This window comes from Dunckerocampus dactyliophorus, chromosome 9 (assembly GCF_027744805.1).
Source record: "Dunckerocampus dactyliophorus isolate RoL2022-P2 chromosome 9, RoL_Ddac_1.1, whole genome shotgun sequence".
NCBI classification, from domain to species: Eukaryota; Metazoa; Chordata; class Actinopteri; order Syngnathiformes; family Syngnathidae; genus Dunckerocampus; species Dunckerocampus dactyliophorus.
In genome coordinates, this window is record NC_072827.1 from 23,585,367 (window position 1) to 23,609,169 (window position 23,803).

Genomic DNA, 23,803 nt, shown 5'->3' on the forward strand with positions numbered 1-23,803 from the left:
TGGAACTAATGTCCATTTTTGTCAACTTTGCCATCCATCCCCAAATGTTCTCAATTGGATTTAGATCAGGGGAACAGGCAGGATGGTCCAAAAGAGTGAGCTTATTCCTCTGGAAGAAGTCCTTTGCCAGGCGGGCACTGTGACCTGCAGCGTTGTCCTGTTGAAAAAGCCAGTCATCACCAGGAGGGATGCCCCCTGCAACATGTCCACAAAGCCAGCTGCCGTTTCATTCCCCTGCACGACCTGAAGCTTCATTGTTCCATTGAAGGAAAAAGCACCCCAGATCATGATGGTGCCCCCTCAACTGTGCTGTGTGGAAAACATCTCAGGTGGATCTCCTTGTCATGCCAGTAACGTTGGAATCCGTCAGGACAGTCAAGCTTCCATTATTTCTCATCAGAGAATAAAACTTTGTTCCACCTTAGTGCTCTCCAGGAAATTCCAGATGGGTAATTTTGTGACATTAAAAGAGATGAGACCTTTGAAGAAGTTGTTCTTAAAACCCTTGCAGATGCCGTCTGATGGTTATTGGACTGCACTCGGCACCAATATCAGCCCCCATGTCTTGACAGCCAATCAGATCTACTGGCTGAGAACTGGTGACATTTTTTATGTCTATCACTTGACTTTTCTTCTTCCATAACCCTCAGGATCTTTTAAGAAGTTTAAAAGTACTGTCTTACTGCATCCAACTCCAGCAGCAATGGCGCGCTGCGTCTGCAGCTCAATAATCCGACCGCACTCATGGAAGAAGGCTTTTTTTGCCTTGGCCATCAAGAGATCATGACAGTGTGAATACCTAATGACACTGAATCCACATTTTTGCAAAGATTTTGATTTTTAAAGGCTGAGGTCTTAAACTTTTGATCAGCTCATGAACAGTAAATGGTTTACTCAAAACATTTTTTGTCACTCCCATTTCTTTGTAGATTTTGAAGCTCCATTTAATACCTCCTTAAGATCCAACAGTGCAAAATGTATGTAAAAGTATTTCAATTTTTCAACTGGTCTTAAAATTTTGATCAGGTGTGTGTTAAAGCATTCCCCTGCAACCGGTGTTAAGTAAGGAACCTTTATATTGCAATCCCATTGTAACAGACGCTGCCTTTGTACTTGACTAGAACTTGTGCCTTGAATTCAATCGTGTTTGTCACCTTTATCAAAGTTCTGGCACTGGTTAAGTTTTTGCAGCTGTGTAAATTTTACAAAGCACAGATCAAAAATACGCAGTGCTTGCCGTACCTGCCTCATCAGTGCACACTGCTTGTTAGGAGAAAGAAAGGAAATCGAGCCAAGTTTGCCATCGGTCCATGTATGTAGAATTGATAAACCACACACACACACACAATAAAGATGATTAAAAGAATCTGTCTATAGGTGTCCCAACTCGGGACAAAAGCCACTATCCATTCTTAAGAGAAACTGAGTAACCGTGTGGATGCTTTGTTTGGGCACTCGACTTCATGGACTAGTTTGTTAGGCACATTTGTTTGCCCATACAATAATAAAGACAGTGTACCAAGACTGAAAACAAAACTAGGGGTGTTAACTTCTTTAAACATTATCACTTCTTCGACGACACAGCCATTGTTGGTTGTGTTTCAGAGGGGAATGATCTGGAATACAGGACGGTCATCAGGGACTTTGTCAGCTGGAGTGAGCTTAACCAGCTGCAACTCAACACCAGCAAGACAAAGGAGATGATCATTAATGTCCAGAAGAAAACATCTCACTTTACACCGGTGAACATCCAGGGAGCGGACATAGAGTTGGTAGACAGCTACAAATTCCTGGGTGTTCACCTTAACAACAAACTGGACTGGTCCGTCAACACCCACGCCCTCTACAAGAAGGGCCAGAGTCGCCTCCACCTGCTGAGGAGACTGAGGTCCTTTGGTGTGTGCAGGACTCTTTTACGGACCTTTTATGACTCTGTGGTGGCCTCAGCCATCTTCTATGCTGTGGGCTGCTGGAGAGGGGGCAGCACGGACAGGGACAGGAGCAGGATCAATAGGCTGATCAGGAGAGCGAGCTCTGTCCTGGACGGTCCTCTGGACTCCGTTGAGGAAGTGGGGGAGAGAAGGATGTTGGCTAAGCTGACATCCATCATGGACAACACCTCTCACCCGCTACATGACACTGTTGGTTCCCTTAGCAGCTCCTTCAGCAGAAGACTGTTACACCCACGGTGTAAGAAGGAGAGGTTCCGCAGGTCCTTCATACCAACCGCTGTCAGGCTCTACAACACCTGCACCACCTGAACCATGTATTTGAAGCCTTGATGCTGGAATTTAGACAGTTTAAAAGTGCTATTAGCAAGCCCTATTGGGGAAACACCATTTGTGTGTATGTAGATTCATGCTAATGAGCTGTAACTGGCACTTTTGACTTTTTCTTTATTCCCATCCCATGCTTATGTGTTCCCCGGTCTGAATTGAAGAAAGATAGTTGGGAGAGCTGATGGTAGAAGCACTCTCCGGTAATACACATTCAGTCCCAAACTTTATTTGATCTGAGGCGCAGTATCAAAACAACTGTTCTCGAAATGTACTTACCAAAGAAGCTGATGCCGCGAATGGCGTCTTTTGGAAATGTCAAGAGGCTTCCTCCGTCTGCTCGAGTGTTTGAGCAAAAACCTGCCACACAACGAGCGGGCATAATATCAAAAAAATATAACAGAAATTGAACCAAACTGTGCCACAACAATATGAAATCAATGTACCGTAAAGCACCGTGTATACACCGCACTTTTTTTCCACTGGTAAGAAGCAAAAAATCGGGGTGTGGTTTATACACGATGACAGGTCTGTGACCAGACGCAGAAATTGACTACAAGCCCATTTTAGAATAGCCGTTTGTGGGTCAGACAGTTGCTTTGACTTTAGCGCCCTCCGCTGTACAGTTGCTGAAAATGCTAGTGTATGCAACTAACTTATCTGACGGCTGTTTGTATTTTCACAGTGAAACGATCTCTACCTATATACACTGAAGCTAACCTAAGCTTCCATTAAAACATTGCAAATGTAAAATACAATACAACGTTGGAGTTTATTCAAATTCACACTGAAGCAATGCTGTGTTATGTACAATACATGGATAACTGATCGGCATGCGCAGAACGCCGCTATCATCGCTCGCGTCACCGCTAAACCAACATTCGCTACCGTTAAATCAAGGCTAAAGCACCGCTGGCTTCAGCGGTGCACCGCTAGGACAACACTTGTGTTTTTTTGTTTTTTTTTCCCCCCATTTTGTGACGAGCGTTGTCGAAATTCGGCCCCCTCTTCCTACCGTTCAAGGGACGCTACAGCAAAGTTTGGGCGGTGTGACCGGGCCTGTACCCTCTGTACCCTCTCAAAATGCCGACGATCTTTCACCGCAGCGTTCAAACTCTCCGTCTGCCGGTATGCAGAAGAGTTTGGGAACCGGGCAGCAGGACTGCAGCACAGTGTGGACGAGTCAGTCATCCGGCGTTGGAGAGCGGACATCATCGGCAAGTTGACGGCAAACTTTTCTTACATTAATTCCATTGCAGATGAATTGATGGACGGCAGATTTCTCCTTCTTTTTGAAATTGCTTATTACCTTTACGCATGTTGATTTGAGATGAAAGAGTTGGCAAGCATTTATGAACTAAACGTTTTTTTCTCCACCGTGAGCCTGAAAATGGGGGTGCGGTTAATCCACAGGTGCGGTTTATACATGGTGCTTTACGGTATTCCATCCAGAGACTGGTTTCAGTGATGAAAAGTGTAAAAATAGGGTAAATATTTCAACATTTGAGCACACGTGAAGTGGTGGCTGTCCACACAGCGGGCTCGTCCCTAGCTTTATTTTCCCCCTTTGTGATGCCACAAGAAGGCGTAACTTTGTAAGTGAGGGAGCCCATTTGGTTCTCACAAACAGCCTATTAACACATTACTGTTAGAACATCATTAAAAAGTCACTTTTATATTTCAAAATCAGTTGGAGGAATGTTTTGAAATCTGAATGGGGACGCATTGTGTTTTTGACCTTAGTGGTTCCACTGTATTTCAGGCATAAAAGTGTGGTTTTGCCCTTAAATCCCTGTGATAACTGAATCAATCCCTCCCTTGCACATACAGACAGACAAGTACAAGAGGCAGCTGCATAGGTGATCACTTACCCTGCTCTTTCTCATGTGCAATGCGTTTAAACACACAGGTCATTTTGAGAAGGGCGTGGCCGAGGGGGCAGTAGCTCCCTCCTTCAATCCCATCCTGGCCTTGCGGCTGTCTGTGATCAAAGACTCGGCTGTGTGGGCCATCATCAGTGAAGTATGCCAACTGCAACACATTATTGCAAATCTCCTTTGTGGTCAAATGCTGAGTCGTCTTTCTCGTTTTCTCCAGATACATATAAAGAGGATAGCAGGCTGACTTGAATGGCTGCGCCCCTTGGGAGACCAAAAATTTGGAAAGACTGCGCACCAGTGAAGCCCGCTAAGAGCTGCTCGTTTGAAGAACATCCTTTTTTTTTTTCTCGATCACTCGTTACTTTCTGCGTCTGTCACTCTTGTGGTCTTACCTCCTATAGTGAGAATGTGAATACTACTGTCTACAAAAAACAGCTCCGTGAGCCGAAATCTGACCCCCCACCCCACCCAGCAAGCAGCTTTGGGAAAAACAAATAATTCTTGATTTAATGAAGATAAATCATGGCACCAGTCAACTGGCCACTTTCTATGCTGCCAAATCCCTCCCTCCCTGCTGCCACCCTTAGGCAAGCTGGGGGCATTGCACTGTCACTCGTGCCAGCAACTGAGCTGCCATCGAGAATGTTCAGCCTCGCCATTTTTTCTTGGGTTTTAAACAAAAAGATTGACACCAGCCTAAAATCACACGTGTTCCCTTACCTTCTAAAGATATCTTACCAAGTTCCTCGAAAACCCACCCAGAAAGTCTTCTTCAGCGTGTGTCTGACGAAGATCTGTATACAAAACCAATCAGTTTTTAGAAGGAATATATTGATCTATGATTACCGATATGAAGGTGACTTTAATTTATTTGAAATAAATCTAATTTGTACAAAAAGTAAATATATTTTTAATCTATTGAGATGTTTACAGTAGTGTTTTGTTTTTATTGTGGATTCTCATGATTTTTGGGGCTGTCCTCAACGTTGCCCCCTGCTTCTTTTCACTTTGTCAACAATAGCGCTCACAAATGCTAGATGATAGGAGGGGCTGGAATAGACTTAAAAGTTTTGTGCATCAAATGTGGAGAAATGTGCCTTATATCAGGTCCCCTCATTGTGTATCAGCGATTTCAATCACACTTGCCAATGCCTCACTTGCTGGATATACAGTATTATTATTATTGTGAAAATAAGACAGTTAAATCAGTGTCCGGATGTGACTCCAAATGTGAACTTGACATCACATTGCATCTTAAAACTGTTAGCCTTGCACTGCTTGTTTGTTACATCACCACCGTGACCACCCTTTTTGCACGGTACCAAGGAGTGTAAGGGCCACACTGGAAAAAAAGTTACTACTTTGCCAAAAGGCAGTTTTTGCAAGAAAATTTTTTTTCCGAGATAAGTCTGATTTTTTTCTAGAATAAAGTCAATCTTGCATGATGTGCATGGCAATGTTATGAGAAGGACTTAGTAATGTGGTGGTACCATGAGGTCAGCTTTTTTTTTTTTTTAGATAGAAGATTTTCAAAATTTGTACGATTTTTTTTTTTTTTGTAGACGTATTTGTGTAAAGAACGAGGGAAAGGCTTCTTGAGACGTCATCTGTACTTCTGTGAAGAAGGTGTCGGACGTTTCGCTCCTCATCCGAAGAGCTTCGTCAGCGAACTAATAAGTGCTGGTAGCCTAGGCCTTAAATACAGTAAGAGTGGGCGGAATTGGTGTGCCAACACCCTCCTCCTATTGGTTCCTTACACTAAGCCTGGGCGGAGTAGGTCTTATCCTCTCCCGCCATTAGCACCTCCGATAAAAGGGAAGTGTCGCTCCCTGAGTTGGGTATGAACGACTCTGATACTGGCTCGTTAGCATCTATTGTTCTGGCTTGGCCCTGGCTTCACCTCATTTGCAAGACTAAGAGCTGTGGGTTTCGGTCTCAGTAACCTGCTGAACACAGGGTCCAAATTAAACCTCAAACCACCATTCCGATTCAATGATGGGTTCTGTTGTTTGACAAAAATAGCTTCCTTTACTCCTCTTTCAAACCATCTGTTTTCTTTGGCCAAAATCTTTACCTCGCTGTCCTCAAAAGAGTGATTGGTTGCTTTAAGGTGTAGATGTACTGCTGATTGAGGACCGCTAGAATTGTCCCTGCGATTTTGATAAAGCCTTTTTTGGAGCATTTGCTTAGTTTCCCCAATGTAGTGCTCTTTGCATTCCTCATCTTTACAGTGGATGGAATAGACCACATTGCTCTGTTTTTGGTTTGGAGCCTTGTCTTTAGGATGCACTAATTTTTGTCTCAGGGTATTTACTGGTTTGAAATAGGTAGGAATTTTGTGTTGCCATAAGATCCTCTGGAGTTTTTCGGAGACCCCAGCTACATAAGGGACTACCACTCCTCTCCTTTTTGCTTCTGTGGGCTTTTGGGTTTCTTTTCCTACTCTCTTCTTTTGACATTTGAGGCCCACCACGGGTACCCACAGGTTGAGAGCGCTCTCTGGACATGTTGTGTCTCCTTTTTCCTTCCCTCAGCACTAGTTGGTATTTGTTCCGCTCTATGTTGGAGGGTCCTAATAACCCCTAGTTTATGTTGTAGTGGATGGTTTGATTCAAAAAGCAGGTATTGGTCAGTGTGTGTGGCCTTTCTAAAGACCTCTGTAAGTAGCTGTCTGTCCTCTCCTATAAATTACCTTGCAGTCTAAGAAGGCTAGTTGGTTCTCTTTAGTGTCCTCGCGAGTAAATTTGATATTGGTGTCCACCGCATTGATATGATCTGTGAAAGACTGAATTTCCTGATTTTTGAGTATGACAAAGGTGTCATCCACGTATCTAAACCAGCACCTTGGTTTTGTCCCTGAGAAGGATGTGAGAGCCTGTTTCTCCATCTCTTCCATGTACAGATTCACCACTATGGGTGAGACTGGTGAGCCCATAGCACAACCATGAATTTGTCTGTAAAATTTCCCTCTAAACTGAAAATATGTAGTGTTAAGGCAAATTTCCAATAATTGGCAGATGTGGTCAGCACTAAGTTTTGTTCTCCGATGCAGAGTTGAGTCCTCGAGCAGTCTCTTCCTCACCACCGAGATTGCTGCTGAGGTGGGGACAGATGTGAAAAGTGAAGTCACATCATAAGATACCAAAGTTTCCTCTGGCTCCAATCTGAGGTCTTTGATACTCGCCACAAACCCTTTTGTGTTTTCTATATGATGATCAGTGTTGCCTACCAATGGGGATAAGACTGGTTTTACATATTTAGCTACATTGTACGTGGTAGAGTCAATGCTACAGACAATGGGTCTGAGGGGAAACCCTTCCTTGTGAATTTTTGGAAGGCCATAGATACAGTACATGGTGTAGCCTCCCCAGGGTATAACCTGTGATACATCTGTCTGTCAATTAGTTCTTCCTTCTCTAACTTTTGGAGACAGTCTATGATTTCTTTCTTATACCTACTGGATGGGTCCCTTTTAAGTTGCTCATATGTGTTGGCATCACTAATTAGGCTTTTTATTTTTTCTTCATAGTCCAATGTGTTGAGAACCACTGTGCATATGCCCTTATCAGCTGGTAAGATGGTGATGCTCTCATCTTTCTGCAGAGCCGCTAATGCTTTCCTCTCACCTACCGTGATATTGGACGGTGGTGGTTTAGCTCTACTGAGAAGGGCCGATATTCTCAGACGAAGGTCCCCTGCCTCTGTTCTAGAAAGGTTATTGTTCCTGATGGCCGATTCAGCTGTTGTGATATAGTCTACTGTGGGTATTGTTTTAGGAGTCACTGAGAAGTTGAGACCCTTGGTTAATACTGCCTTCTCTGTCTCCGAGAGGCTTCTGTCTGACAGATTTTTGATCCAATCTTCTTTAGTATTGGTCTGATTCCCCCCCCTCCTTAGTGTTTACGACAAGCTGTGGTCGATTTTCCAATAGAAGTTTCTGGAATTTTCCTTTATGCCTTTCTTTGGTTTTGCTATGGTGCTTCATATAACCCGATTTAATAAATTCACAAACCTCCTGATAGGTTTCGTGCGTAAGCTTGGTTTGCAATCTCTGATAGAAGGTTTCTACTTCAGACTGTTTATTTCTTATCTCTATGTTAAGTCTCCTAATTCTCAAATTCTGTATTTTTCTGATGTAGTTTAGTTGCATTTTCCTTGCCAAGTGTCCTTGCTCAAGGGACGCTTGCCTCATGCATTTGGGGATTAACCTACTCTGCCTGCATCTAAGATTGAATCTGAGGTGGTTCCTTAAATCTGCTAATTTAAGAGTGGTCTTTTTTAAGCTATGTACCAGCAGAAGGATGTCTCTTCCAAAGTTGGTAGCAATGCGTCTGTGTAGGCTCTCAGTCGTACAGGAGTTGTCCATCGAGGGAAGTGCTTCTTGAGACGTCATCTGTACTGCTGTGAAGAAGGTGTCGGACGTTTCGCTCCTCATCCGAAGAGCTTCGTCAGCGAACTAATAAGTGCCGATAAAAGGGAAGTGTCGCTCCCTGAGTTGGGTATGAACGACTCTGATACTGGCTCGTTAGCATCCATTGTTCTGGCTCGGCCCTGGCTCTACCTCATTTGCAAGACTAAGAGCTGTGGGTTTCGGTCTCAGTAACCTGCTGCCCTTTTATCGGAGGTGCTAATGGTGGGAGGCACACCAATTCCGCCCACTCTTACTGTATTTAAGGCCTAGGCTACCAGCACTTATTAGTTCGCTGACGAAGCTCTTCGGATGAGGAGCGAAACGTCCGACACCTTCTTCACAGAAGTACAGATGACGTCTCAAGAAGCCTTTCCCTCGATGGACAACTCTTGTACGACTGAGAGCCTACACAGATGCTTTGTGTAAAGAAGTTGTGATCTTACTTGTCACAATGTCACAGTTTTCATGAGGAAAAATAGTTGTCAGAGTAAAGAACTACTTATAAGCCTCACCCACTGCATTTAGACGAGCCACACTGGACTATAATCCGCAGGTGTCCAAGTCATCAAGTGGGACATTTACAAATAGATTTTTTAAACTTTTGATCAAATAAATGCTTGTTTTCTTTTCCAAACAGTGGTGCAACACGGCTATTGGAACAGTGCAGAACAGTCCAGTGCCGAATAGTGAATGTAAGAGTTGCACAGTTCCTTGCCATCGCCTTTAACTTGAGAACGGCGGCATATCCATTTCTTTGTGTGTTTTCTTTGATGGAAGATTGTGACTACTGGGTTGTCGCTGCATATGTGCACAACGCGTCTACATTCCCATACGGTTGGTGGCAATATGCACTTAAACGTTGGTTGCAACCCGCCAGAAGAAGACTGCGTCTACATCCTGTAGCAACTTTATTTATCTCCAAGAACAACATGGCATTTTATGTTTTGTTGTATATGGTTTATTGTATGTCTCTAATTTACTGATGTATAGCGTACGTGAGCAGATATGACGTTTACGCCTGTGGCGCGACACATTTTACGTATGGTCAGTTGGGGAATTGGTGGATATTACACATCGCTCTGGACTTCATTAGAACCACAGTACAGTGGCCGTCTTTGAGTTATCATAGTGCGTGGAGTCCCCGGCGAGTGCAGGTACGTGTCAACGAGACGGCTGCACAAATTCTAATACGTTCCCTCGTTTTTTTGTTTTCATTCAACAACAGGCTTTGCAATCTTACTTACGGCGTTTATTGACTAATCCAAATCCAACAATGTTTTACATTTGATTTTAGTATAAATTGTGCTTGTTGTTGCTCGCTGTAAAATGCAGCGTGTGCATACCCGGCTCCACTCTACAGCGACAGGGTTAGTAAATGCCAAGAGAGGTGGCTTCTCTACGCTTCTTTTGGTTTCCTGAACTTGTTTTTGCCATTACGCATATTTTAACAATTTTACGATTAGTAGTAGTTCTGAAGTATGCGAGATGTCACGCGATTAGAACATGACCACATGTTAGCCGCACCGATGTATAAGGCGCAGGGTTCAAAGTATTCACTTATACACCGGAAACTACGTTTAATATTAGAAGAATCTTAGAAAGTTACATTTTTGTCTGAGACTGCAAATGTTACTACAATACAGTCATAATTGTACAATAAACATTGTTAGGAGAGTAAAGTGGTAATGATTTTTTAAAAAATTCTAAATATTTAGAATTCCCTTTTCTTTGAGTGTGGCCCTTGTACTCCTTTGTACCATTATTTTGCATCTCCTAATCCACTTAAAATGCACTCACACACAATTTGATTTTGTTTTGGAATGGAATGTCTTGACTACTGATCGTTTGAGGAATGCACCTTTTTGGTTTCTCCCAGTACTTTGTTAATATGATATATACAAAGCTGTCACCTTTCCACCTTACTTGATAGCGCTATTAACTTTGTGTGGCTTTTTTTTTTTAATTAATGGGGGTAGTGAAGTGCCTTTCTAATGGAACAGATGTTTTACACGCACATTTGTACATACAGTACCTGAGGAGTATTTTTTGCTGTTCTGCCGACCAGAGCAGGCTTCTTGATTAAACCATCTAAATGCTTGAAGTGTTCCGAGAAGTGTGGATCTTGATAAGGTGCGCTTACTCTGGAAGAAGATGACGTCAACATTTACCCGGATTGTCTCTTACACCAAGTGAATGTGCATCAATATGGACAGCAGACAGAACCCCCCCCCACCCAGTCAACCCATCAGTTTGTGTGCCTTCATGCCTTCATCTTGTACATGCATATTGCCTGCCTCTGCTGATCTGATTTTGTTTGGGACATCATTTTTCATGGACATGTTTTGAATAAATAGTAAAAAATAAAGTTGCTTTGTGTCATTGCCATGCCATGATTTTGTTGCCAATACCATCCACATCACTGGTTTTCATCAAAGGCCACATCCTGACAATGACAAATTTCTTATGAGATTCAGTATGAACAGAAAGATTTGAGCTTTATAATGAATTTCTTCACTGTGGGAGAGCCATTTACTTAGAATTATGCTGATGATCACAGATGTAGTGGCTATTGGTAAATTAGTAACTTGCTGTGTTAATCATTAGAATTATCTAACTACATTCTAATTGCGTTCACCAAACATACTGTTTTCCCACGAAATGCCCTTTTTTCACCTCCTGTTCTGGTTATCCTGTTTTGTTTTTGGATTTTTTTTGAAGTGATGAAAATGTCCCTGGTTTTCATTTTTTTTCATTGGGCCATGAAGGCATTTGGCCACTCTGCTGCATGTGAAGTATTCCCCGAGAGGCTGCCGTGTGGGCGGCTTTTTATATAAGCGTTGCCAAAAACTCAGACAAAAAACAAAATATTTGCATGGAGTTACAGGTGCTGCTCAATGAATTAAAATATGACCAAAAAGTTGATTTATTTTGGTAATTTCATTGAAAGTGAAACTTGTATATTATAGACATTCATTACACACGGACTGATATATTTCAAATGTTTGTTTTAATTTAGATGATTATATCTGAAAACGAATGAAAATCCCATGCTCAGTATCTCAGAAAATTAGAATTTTACTTATGACCACTAAAAAGGGATTTTAGAAATGTTGGCCAACTGAAAAGTATGAACATGTACAGCACTCAATATTTGGTTAGGACTCCTTTTACCTGAATTACAGCAGCAATGCTGTACAGCGTGGCATGGAGTCTATCAGTCTGTGGCACTCAGGTGTTATGAGAGCCCAGGTTGCTCTGATTGTGGCCGTCAGCTCTTTTGCATTGTTGGGTCTGGCGTATCGCACTTTCCTCTTGACAATACCCCATAGAGTTTGCTGGCTAATTCAGGACGGGGATACCATGGTCCTTAAAGCAGGTACTGGTAGTTGTGGCTCTGTGTGCAGGTGTCAAGTCCTGTTGGAAAATGAAATCTGCATCTCCATAAAGTTGGTCAGCAGCGGGAAGCCTGAAGTGCTCTAAACTTCCTGGTAGGCAGCTGCACTGACCTTGGACCTCAGAAAACACAGTGGACCAACACCAGCAGATGACATGGCACCCCAAACCATCACTGACTGTGGAAGCTTTACACTGGACCTCAAGCAACGGGGATTCTGTGCCTCTCCTCTGTTCCTCCAGACTCTGGGACCTTGATTTCCATGTGATGGTTTGGGGCACAGAGCAGAGCACTTCATGCTTCCTGCTGCTGACCAACTTTGTGGAGATGCAGATTTCATTTCTTATTTTTTTATTGTTCATAAATAATATTCAAATATTCTCAGATGCTGAATTCGGGATTTTCATTAGTTTTCAGTTTAATCATGAAAATAAAAAAATTAACATTTGAAATATAGCAGTCTGTGTGTAATAAATGTCTATAATATACAAGTTTTCACTCTTTGAATGAAATTACGGAAATAAAACTTTTTGGTCATATTCTAATTTATTGAGCAGCACCTGTCACCCTGCGACTCTTGCCAAGTTGAAGTCGCGTAAAAGTGGTGACGTCATGAAGAACAGCAGCTCAAATTCAAAGTTTTCGAGTCTTTACATGGGAACATTTTTCCTCAAAAATATTGGTTACATTCCAAAACTTATTCATGGGAATATTGAGGGTGCGAATATGTTGGCACATTTACAATTAGTTTTAAATTATAAGGAATCTTTGAGTAAATATCAGCATCTAATTGCCGGGCCAAATGTCCTGGTTTTCGGTAACAAAATATGGTCACCCTATTTGAATAGACTTATAACGAAAAATATGACTAACTTGCTTGGAATGAAAACGAAAGTACACATCTACACTACAAACGTTCCCATGATGCATTTCCGTTTCGGCTAGTATTTCCGGGTTCCCATCATGCAATCTTCCGTAAAAAATGGCGTCCGAACCCTTTCACAACAAATAGATGTAAGTTATTGCTATTATCTTTTTATTCGCTCACTGGTGAGTTTATTACAGTTAAATAATATTGGCGTTGCCAGCAGTCTTCACTATGCCGAAATATTACGAAGATAAAGAAGAAGACAACACAGCCTGTGCCGGTGTCAAGGAGGACTTTAAGGCATGTCTCCTTCAACATGACTGCGTCATTAAGGTAGCGTTTACCTGAATCTCGAGGTCTTGACGTGCTATTGTCAAATGGCAGATTACGTTTTCTTTGTGTGTATGTTGATTTTTATTTTCTTAGGAGGGGAAGATGCCAAGTGAATGTCTGAGAGAAGGCCACTGCAAAGCCCTACAGACGTTGTTCTTTGAGTGCAAGAGATCCATGGTAAGTTAAGGAACTAGTTTAAGTTCCCCCCTCCTGTGAGTAAACATTGAATTGAACTGGCCCAGTCGATAAGCATATATTTGGTGTGAACGACAAAAACGACAATACAAAATGAAGTGGTCCTTATCTTTGACACCACACACATTCTTGTGAAGACAGTTTGGAAATGATTGCTGATTCACAATACATCTTATCTTTACACAGCTTGACACGAGGTCAAGATTCAGGGGAAGAAAGGGATATTAAAAACCCAAAATGGCGTCACATGCTGAAGACTGGATGACCGACTGTTCGTCGTGTGCTTCACCTCCCGATGTAATGAAATGCACACATCAAGACATCAGGTAGAAAAAAATGACTGCCAAATATGAAATACCACTCTGGATTATCACATCAGCAGCAAATAAAAGGGGAGATATTTGTGCTTGGCCATCTAATGTCCTCAGTTTTATTGGGAGAAATGATCAGTGTGAACTTATGAATGTGTGTGTTTTGCTTAATAACTGGGTCATTCCTACAGTTTGGTGCCATTTCAGTCCCTATGACATTATATGCATTCATTGTATTTGTTTTACTGCAGCGACCTACAGTACGTAAAGAAAAGCACCTCATCAATACACGTAGGTACAGTATGCAAACATTTTACTACTTCCTCAGACGTAGTTATTAAATGAATACTTTATTGCAATATACAGTATTTATTTGCTTTTGGTTTTACTTTGTTTGAATGCCAAGACACTGGAAAAACGTATTTTCTTGAATAAAAAAAAATCTAAAAATCCAAAAGAAATTCCTTGTCTTAAAGACAATGAGGAACATTACATTCACAACACTTTCATTTTGATTTGCATGTTATGCCACACGTTCACATTATTAATTGACTGTATAATTTAAAGATGTAACAGCTATTGACCTCGGTTTAAGATATAAAATACAATCATTGAAATACTATTGTGTATATAATCATTGACTCAGTTTGTCAGTTGAGTCAACTGTTGCCTGCAATCAGAGTTGGACTGTGACTTCGGCTTCAGATTTGTGGTTCAGACTGGCCCCAACCCATCTCCCATTACGAACCTCTTCTTGTTTGTATAAAAAAAAGCTGTTTTGGATTGGAATGGAACCTGCGCCGCCAACAGAGATTTTAAACGGTGTCTGACGTGTCAGGGCAGCGGTGCCTATCCCTTAAGATCCAGCAGGTGTCAGTATCGGTACAGTTTGGGTAGAGTCCCTTGATAGAGAGAGTTACGACAACTGAGATTACGCCGCCATGTTGGGGCCAATTCAAGCGTGCACAGTACGACAATGCATGTAAAAAGTGGTATAAAGAATATTAAGGTATTCAATGTAATATCCATAAAATAACTGCAGTTTTACTGCAGATTAAGTGCACGAAATGAGGTTCCCCGACCATACAGATCAAAATAAATCCAAAATTGGGCCAGATTATAAACAGTATAATACGATTTTTTTTTATCATTATTGCACTTCACATCTAACATTGCGAATTCCTTCTACAGTTTTGAAGCATTTTAAATGAAACTTAGGGTAAATGAGGACATTGACATGAAGATGTGCAAGACATGTTTTTTTGTTTGTCGGACAAAGCGTTGCCATGGTAAATTTGCTCGAGATAATGGATTACTTTATTTGCAACCAGAGGTGATTCACACAAGGACCATTCACATTTAACAGAAATTCACAACACCAAATACAACACATGAGACCGAACACTCTCAATTGACCTACCTCGCACAGCTTTGAAGACGAGTTCGGCTTCCAGCCCAAACGGTTCATTTTATTCTCCCAAATTGTCCGTCTGTTGATATCTGAAGGGAATCTGTACAGCTTGAAACCCTTGTCGTGTCTATTTGTGCATCCAAATGCACAACAACCCGGCATTTTTGGTGAATAAACAACAATACAGCCAAGACTGCTTATGCAGCTCAACAATCCCGCCACGTTGAAAAAGAGAAAGCTTCTTAGCTTTACCATCAGGAGGGCATGACCGTGTGAATGCCTGACAGAAAATGAACATTTTCAGCAGATTTTGGCTTCTATAGCCTGTGGTCTTAAACTTTTGATCAGGTGATAAACAACCTATTTCAGTTTTTGTTTTGTTTAAATGATAAGTTCCAAATGTTTTTGTCTCACTCCCCCTTCTTGCTTTTGCATATTGTAGCTCTACTTAAAACCTCATTAAGATCCAAATGTGCAAAATGCAAATTCGAGCAATTTTTCAACTGGTCTTAAGATTTTGATCATGAGTGTATATTTACTATATTTACAGATTTATGTATGTTGTACATGTATATCAGGGGTGCATGCACTTTTTCAGCATGCAAGTTACAAGTCGACATGATCACTCTCTTACTATAAACGGGGATGGACTGGGACAAAAATTTGGTCCTGGACTTTTTGGTCCAGACTGGGCCAGTACAATCCGCGCGCATATACTGTGCCAACTCGCCCCATTGATGTACATACAAACACGCAACTCCTTAATAACACCGCTATACTACACAATATCCCTCGACTGAATATTCTGGAGTTGTGAATACATAAATTTGAGTGAAACCATTTATGCTGGGCCTCTGCTGAGATCATGTACATAGCTGTAAATAGCTGTGGGTCTAATAAAGGCATATCCTATGTCCACAGGAGATCACAAATCTGGGCATTAAAAGCATAGGAATAATGTGGAAGAGTTCTGAACAAGATTATGCGCAAAAAAAAGTCTGCATGCAATCAGAACTTTGACGTATGGAAGACAATAATATAACCATCTGATTTTCTTTTATTATTGTAACTATCAAGGACCATAAACACTGAGAAAAAATATGTTAAGCATGGATATTGTTTAAATTGTTACGTCAATGTCTTTCATGATGCAAATTTGACTGTAGGCACTGAAATCGGAGCACATTTGACACTTTAAACACTTGAACCCTGCAGGTGACGTGATTGGGGGGGATGCCAATACAGGTAGAAATGTTTACAAAGTGTAAAAATAGCATATGTACATGCTCAAAACACATCATATTGCAACATGTGACTTGGAGATGTCCAATGTTGCATCCTTTGATGAACGCATCACTTAAGTACTCATCGTTGAATCATTATAGTATTCTTGTTTTTCAATACTTTAGATAAGTAGATTTAGCGATAACAGACACTCCATGTTTGCTATGTCTTATGTCAAGTAAAGTTCACAGACAGTCATAAGAAAGCGTTCTGAACCATTTACAGCGGTAGCTCGGTTTTCCCAACCAAACACACGGATGCACACAGATTCAAATATTAATGTAAATAAAACGTCTGATATTAACATTTGTTCAGTTTACGTGACTCAGGCAGAACAAACGGACAACACATCTTACAGAGTGAGATGAACGCCAACTCCTGGCCAACTAGCAAAACACCATGGAGCACGTCCAAGCGCTCATGGAGTGACAGCGAGCACGGCCAATCACAGGTTAAGATAGATGCCGAACGGAAAGAGCCACCGTTGAGCGGCCGTTTTCCGCTTGGTCTTAGTGCGTGGTATGTATCAATTTACATTCAATATAGTGTGTAGTGGGGTGGTTTAGTTCACTGTTTCAATTGAAAGGGCAAAAGTCCTACAGTCGGCATTCCCATGAATGCATCACTGGCAGCCACAGTGCACAGCTCCGCTAATTACCGTAGTTTGTTTCAAAACTATGCGGGTCCATTGTTCGTTAGTGGCGTGTCACTGACAATGGAGAGGTGCTGATCGCGTCTTCTGCCCTGTTGGAGCCGTGGCGGAACGCAGTAAAGAGAGCCACTGCTGCGTATGCCCTGTTATACCTTGTTGCGCCTCGTTATGTACGTCCAAGAGTCTCTCTCAATTTCATCTCGTGAGTGTTCTGTCTCAGTAAGACAAATTGACCTTTTGGTGTATGCACGTTAGCCAAGGGCCGACGGCTATTTTGTACAGTACTCACGCACTTAAGCCTAGTCTAATTTGGAGGTTCGTTTTTGATTTAGAATTTATCTTTTTCCTTTTTTGTGTGCGTTTGGGTTTTTTTTTCAGTTTGCAGCGTTTTTCTTGTTTGCTTTTCAACCCGAGTGTCCAAGTTCTCTGAGCAGTTTTTGTGGAGTTATATGCACAAATGGCAAAAATGGGCCCATCTCACAATGTTAAAGGATCTTTTAAAAAAAAATCCCTGGATCCAGATGGTGATCCGGATCGCCCCCAAAATCAGTTCTTCCATATCCCATTTCCGACAATTCCTGAAAATTTCATCCAAATCCATTCAGGACTTTTCAAGTTATTTTGAACACAAACAAACAGATAAATGCAGGGGAAAACATAACCTCCTTGGCGGAGAGAATTAAGAACAATTAGAAGAAGAAAACATGTAGCATCTCTTGGGAATCAGCGCTCTATTTCAACGCCGCCATCATCATCTCCTCAAACTTCTCCATATCCACCTTCTTTATGATGAAGGCCTTGTGAGTCTTCTTTAGCAAGCCTGTCGTATCCACCACCATCATGCCTCTTGTGTGCGTGCCCGCTAGCTCCACGCTAACCGCGTAATGGTCGCTCTCGGTGACGAACGAGTCGTCCACGGCTGCCGCCATGGCGTACGAGTCGCAGGAGATGAAGCCGGTGCCGGCCACAAACTCCTTCTGGAAGCGCTCGCTGTGTGACGCCTCGATGCTGTGGCGGAAGATGCGCGTCATGAAGCGAGCTTTGTGCGTGTCCTGTGCCAACCAGGCGTCGCAGAACTCCTGTGAAGACGTAACAAATGTATTTCATCCAAGTAGACTCAGGTCCTCAAATCACCGTCTCTTGAAAAAAACACCTCACCTCCAATACCTCAATACAGCCCAATAAGAAATGACGCCAGCACTCTGCATTCAAATGAACACTGGTTTAAGTCTTGGTTTTGTTTTGTTGTTTTTTGATAATAATGTTATACTACAATAAAGAATCATATGAAGAGTATTGACCCAAATATCAGAAGGCCCCTGTTTTTGAAGACTGGAGTCAGCTCCGCCGCCGGTCTACGATGTCATCATTGTTGACAAAGACATGATGGCAGCAAAGTCAAAACAGACCCCGCCTTCGTGTTTTGCCACCCTTGAGTTATTTCATGAATTCAATAGTGTTTCTTACCTTCTTCATCAAATGCTGGTACTTGCAACTTCCTTTGCTTCCGTTTTGGCTTATTTTGCAGCCATGCTCCAAAGACAAACAGAGGCTTGAGATAAGAAACACTACTGGACTCAAGAAATAACTCATGGCAAAACAGGAAGGTGGTGTTGATTTCAGTATGAATTTTGCTTGTTGTTGGTCACTGCAAACTACCGCGTGTCCATACTCCACTCAACGACAGCAGCGGGGTTAGCAAACGCCGAGAATGGTGGCTTCCCTGCGTTTTTTTGGTAGTTTCCTGAACATCTTTCCTTTTTATGATGGGCTATCCGAGCAATAACCTTTTCCGAAATACATATTTGAATGATTTCCACATGTGAGAACAGCCCGTGTGTGCAGCATTTTTGCGCTTTACATGACCTCTAGTTAGGAATACGCTTATTTGTCCTCCATCTCTTTGAGCCCGACCGAGATTGACAACAATCAGATGTGACATCATGTCAAACCCAGCAAAAAATAATACAAATTCAACTATTTCTATATTTTCAGTTATTGTTATGCAGCGTTATTTGGCAACTTTCGGAAAACAAATGTTATATTAATAAGTTTTGAATGCTTTAAAACATGCGTTGACTGTGCCCCTGTTGCATATCCCCTCAAGTACGCCAAATGACCATTCCTCCAGGCACATGATCTTCAAGATTTAACAAAATATTTTTGGATAGAAATGTCGTACAACAGAGTAAGTATTACTCTTCTACTCTTTTTCAACCTTTAAGAACGTCTCTCTGATGTGGTAAAGATGAACTTGTTCATCCTATGAAGCTATTTTACTGTTAAATTTGACATCCATCCATCATCTTCTGCTTATCCGGGTCCGGGTCAAAGGGGCAGCGGTCTCAGTAGGGACGTCCAGACGTCCAGACTTCCCGGTCTCCGGCCACCTTTTCCAGTCCCACCTGGCGGACACCAAGGCAGTCCCAGGCCAGCTGTGAGACATAATCCCCTCCAGCGTGTGCTAGGTCTGCCCCGGGGCCTCCTCTCGCCAGGGCATGCCTGGAGCACCTCGCCAGGGAGGCGTTCAGGAGGCATCTGTACCAGATGACCGAGCCACCTCTACTGGCTTCCCTGATGTGAAGGAGCAGCGGCTCTACTCCGAGCTCGTCCCGGACGACCGAGCTCTTCACCCTCCTAGGGTGAGTCCAACAGTTGACTCCGGAATTAGGCGGCGGTTAGTGGTGCACTATTAGCACCGAAATGAGGCACTGACATCTACTTAGATTTTCGGTCCGGTTACTACCGTTTACGTCCGCAGCGGTGCCATCCCACCTGGCAATGTTGTTATCTTTGTAAAGGCAGGTTAGTCATTGGATAATACGGGGCCAGTTCATCTTGTGAATCGTGTGTGCTGATATATTTTGACATGTAGCATCGAAGGCGGCTCACCCAGGAGAGTTTGCTGTAGCAAGTAAACTCCCAGCATGCCAAGTAGGTCGGGCACTGGTAGTCACTCAGCACAATGTACGCTGCCTCTGGATCCGCTGCAAAGTTGAACTCGCCGCACACGGTGGTGTTTCCTCGAGCTGCACAATTACATCAAGGAAAAACATGGACATCCACTCGTTCCCCATATGAATCCACATCAGATTGGACAGCGGAACCCGCTTATATCGACCCCCCCGCACCCGCCGCCTCCAAACTGGCTAACCGACATCGACGTAAGCGGTCGTCAGCGTAACCGAAATCAAAAACGAAACTAGCCATTGCTCGCACATTTACTGGCGACGTTTCCCAGCGATAGATGATGATGAAGGCTTTTTAAATGAATGAATTATTCCGTTTTCACTTCACACTCTGCCATTTTCTCATGTTTGACGGCAATGAAAATAAAGCTTCCATACATGCACAGATCTTTCTTCTGGTGGCTAACAAGCTAAAAGAAAATGTAATGGTTGTATTTTGTTAGTCGATGAATCCAGATTAACGCTGGCATGCTTTTATTTTGAAGCTTACTTTGCACTGAACACAAAGTCACCGCTTGCATATTTTAATGCTGTGAAACGAGACAGCAGCTGCTGTCATTTCATGCTGCTCACCGATAACGGAGTTTACAATCCCTCAACACGTCAACATAAACGGACCCATTTTTCACCCAAATGACACCTTTTCAATCGCAAATTTGATGTCGACGTTGACGTATGTGAACTTTTTTTTTTTAGTAATCACAACAACACGGCGTGCGAGGATTTGATGAGTTGGTCGACATAAGCGGGACCGACTTGAGCAGGTTCCACTGAACGAACATTCCGTGTTGCCCCCCATGATGTAGAGCCCTCGCAGCTTGCTCGGCAGAGACGGATCCATCCTCACAGCCAAAGCCAGGTTGGTGAGGGGCGCCGTGGCAACCAGAGATACCTGAGACACGTCAAATCAAGCAACTGTTTCTAACTTATTTTTGGAACCTGACTGATTTATCATACAGTATCATAAACAATTGGTGGATGCCCATGGAATACATTGTGGTTATCTACTTGAATAATTCATGTTTGGGTCGCCACACCTCTCCTGGGTTCTCTTTGACTATTCTGATCATAGCCGACACGGCATCTTCCTGCTGCACCAGGTCCAGACTTGGAGCGTTTGGGTCGGGGGCGTCTCCCAGCCCGTCCTGGCCGTGAAAGTCTCCCGCGTTCATCGTGTTGCCGAGGAGGGGCTTAGCAGCACCTTTAAACACCGGAATCTAGCACAGGAAATTGGCATTTAGTGCGCTATGTTAAACAGTTAAAAGCAATGTTTTAAAGCAGGGGTGTCCGGCGCTTGTTTTTTTATTGGCCCACAGGACAGCGTAGAAGTCAAATTAAAAATTTTTCAAAAATGTGAAAATGGGGAGAAAAAAAAAAGAATGTAACAAGAAAACATTGAAATGTTGATCCTAATAATTCTACGATATGTCGCCAACAACACTAAGTTTTGTCCGTAAATATCGATCATGTCTTTTTCTTAAAACTAAGTGGAAATATGGCATCGTTTGATTTTTTCAGTATGCAGCGCTCGGTTGAAAAAGTTTGGACACCCCTGTTTTAAAGTGTATTAAGCAAACTACTAAACAACTCATCAGATCTGAAAAAGTCGTATTTAGAGAATCATTCAGAAATGAGCTAGAAATGAGTCACTGCTTTATTGTTAAGCATTTACTGCAGGCAGGAAAGTGTAAGGTTGGAAAAAATGAGTATTTTTATTTTTAATAACACAGATAACATAATACTGTATATTTTTAAAAATAACTTTTTAAATAAAGAAGAAAATGCAATCACCGAAAAACATTCTTAACAATATAGTTGTAATATTATGGCAGAAAAGCCAGAATGATTTTTAAAAAGTCTTTTTTTTTTAAGTTGTACATTTACAAGTATAAACGCGTAATGTTATAAAAATGACTTGTAAGCACAGGAAATATGTTATATAGAAAAAATATGAAATATTTGTAGATATCCTGACTTTATTCCCATAAAATTACCACTTAATGCAGTGAGTACATTTTCCTCATAGAGCTGCCTACGGGAATACTGTTGCACTTTTACATCATAAAACAAATGAAAATCTAATAAAAATCAAGGTTTCTTTTCAAGAATATTGTAGTCGTGTGAGAATAAATATTCCAAAAATATAAAAGTATAAAGACTTCTCATGAGATGTAATATTATGGGGAAAAGTCATAACGTACAGGAATGCCTTTATTTTATTTATTATTCTCACAATAGTTTTTTCTGTCTACAACTTTATCCTAACAGACAACAGGTCAATAATTCTCCCCCCCAATACAGTGGCTCACCACACATTCACCATTCAGCTTTCACTGGCCTGTAAAAAATAAAAATTTAAAAATCTCTCCGAACATAGGCCGTTTTTTTCCGCAGAAAATATAAAATTGTGTACATGTTGCCAGATCTGCAGTAACATTAAAAGTACTCGCTTACGTCCGCCCCACTATTTGAGAAGCAACTGACCGTTCCTGCTTCTTGAACAAACACCTCATTGTCCGACTGTCCCTGAAAGTCACACGATAGTAATAAATTCAATAAATTCCAGCTCGTTGTGCGACAGCCTGCATAAACTAATAAAAAAAAAAACAGCATGTAAAATTCAGCTTACTCACGTCGAGTCTATTGCAGGCTTGCAGGACACGCAGCGTGTTCCTGCACACGTTCTCCAGAGTGGTGTTTCCATGCACGCAGGTCACCCCCAGCAGGTCCACGTTTGGGGCTGCCAGGACCAACATGATGCCCTGGGCGTCATCCACGCCACAATCTGCATCCACCAGCAGCTTCTTCCTCATTCTGAACCCCGAGGAGAGCAAATAATTTGCTGATTTTAACAGGATTTTATCAGCGTTCACCAACGTGCACCTCACCTATTGAGTCTGAGAAGGATAAACTCAAGTCTGCTGCTGGTGTTCTTCGACTCAAATAGAGACACAATATTCCTAACGTACACCTCCCGCCGTTGGGTACTCTATTATAAAGTGCATACAAAGTCCACGCATCGATTAATGAACAAATGAAATGGAGAGCACCTCCTGCTAAGGAGGTTGCACAGAGGAAGAGGTCTTACTCTGTCACGTAAATTGGCCGAGTGACGTTTGCGTCTTTAAATAGCAGCGATAGGACAGGACGAATTATATTCAACAAATCGTATACAAATGTTCATAGTCAACTTAAAAACATCGCAGGACTGTTTATAAATTCTATAAGTATCAATGTTGACGAGGTTTTTTTTTTTTTGGGGGGGGGGGGGGTGTCGGGGTTGGGCGTAACGCTCATCTCTTTTAATACCACACGAGCTGTGTCCAAACTGGCGTCACTTCCGGTTCTGCCTTTTGTAAGGACCGACCCGCGCGTTTGGTTTACCTAAGGTTTTTACGTTTTATACCTTGAAAATATTTTAAATATTTAAACATACAATTAAACATACAACCATTAAAGCCACACTTATTTCGAGCTGATGATCTTTTATTTGAGGTCCCATCCATCTCATGAACACCACCATTCTTCCACCCCTGTGTGTGTAACTTACGCAGTAACGGAAGCTTTCATAATGAACATACATACAGACATAAAGAGCTGGAAGCAAAATAACATTTGTAAAATAAAATTGTGAGTGTCTGTGAATATTGTACAGTAGGTGTCTGCTGTGAATACTATATATTAGCGCTCATTTGTACTTTTTTCTCCACATGAAAAAAAAATCCCCATGCATTTTTACATTTTTTTAGTGCAACATTCTGCATATGAATCAAACAGATACATGCTGAATCATTCAAATCCCACATAAACCAGTCTTTT

General features: G+C 42.0%; 3 protein-coding genes across 10 annotated transcripts in view; 2 read left to right on the plus strand and 1 right to left on the minus strand.

Annotated features, from left to right (window-relative positions):
* Positions 1-8,842, plus strand: part of mgat4a (alpha-1,3-mannosyl-glycoprotein 4-beta-N-acetylglucosaminyltransferase A) — a 50,807-nt gene extending 41,965 nt beyond the window's left edge. For 2 of the 3 annotated variants that reach the window (XM_054786369.1, XM_054786371.1), the window contains one exon: positions 1,606-4,179. In XM_054786369.1, the coding sequence (XP_054642344.1) occupies positions 1,606-2,261 (656 nt within the window). In that variant the 3' untranslated portion in view covers positions 2,262-4,179. The other variant, XM_054786370.1, reaches the window with a different exon arrangement.
* A 3,597-nt stretch (positions 8,843-12,439) lies between these two features.
* Positions 12,440-21,796, plus strand: LOC129187460 (cytochrome c oxidase assembly factor 5). Of its 5 annotated transcripts, XR_008572424.1 has the most exons (5): positions 12,444-13,162; positions 13,256-13,339; positions 13,544-13,683; positions 13,920-13,959; positions 20,681-21,796. XR_008572424.1 is itself a non-coding variant. In XM_054786799.1 (4 exons), the coding sequence occupies exons 2-4, from the start codon at positions 13,061-13,063 to the stop codon at positions 13,583-13,585; spliced, it is 228 nt and encodes a 75-aa protein (XP_054642774.1). In that variant the 5' UTR covers positions 12,440-12,975; positions 13,053-13,060; the 3' UTR covers positions 13,586-14,288. The 5 variants fall into 5 exon arrangements, 3 of the variants coding, with proteins under 3 accessions (XP_054642774.1, XP_054642773.1, XP_054642772.1); XM_054786799.1 differs by lacking the exon at positions 20,681-21,796 and having other exon boundaries at positions 12,440-12,975; positions 13,053-13,162; positions 13,544-14,288; XM_054786798.1 differs by lacking the exon at positions 20,681-21,796 and having other exon boundaries at positions 12,442-12,975; positions 13,050-13,162; positions 13,544-14,288.
* Positions 14,786-23,080, minus strand: si:dkey-4e7.3 (uncharacterized protein LOC402865 homolog). 2 transcript variants are annotated; one of them, XM_054786793.1, is made up of 6 exons: positions 22,873-23,080; positions 22,618-22,798; positions 21,022-21,201; positions 20,765-20,876; positions 19,908-20,044; positions 14,786-18,094 (listed from the first exon to the last, which is right to left on the minus strand). In XM_054786793.1, the coding sequence occupies exons 2-6, from the start codon at positions 22,795-22,797 to the stop codon at positions 17,747-17,749; spliced, it is 957 nt and encodes a 318-aa protein (XP_054642768.1). In that variant the 5' UTR covers position 22,798; positions 22,873-23,080; the 3' UTR covers positions 14,786-17,746. The 2 variants fall into 2 exon arrangements, with proteins under 2 accessions (XP_054642768.1, XP_054642769.1); XM_054786794.1 differs by having other exon boundaries at positions 22,618-23,080.
* Positions 23,081-23,803: the final 723 nt, after the last annotated feature.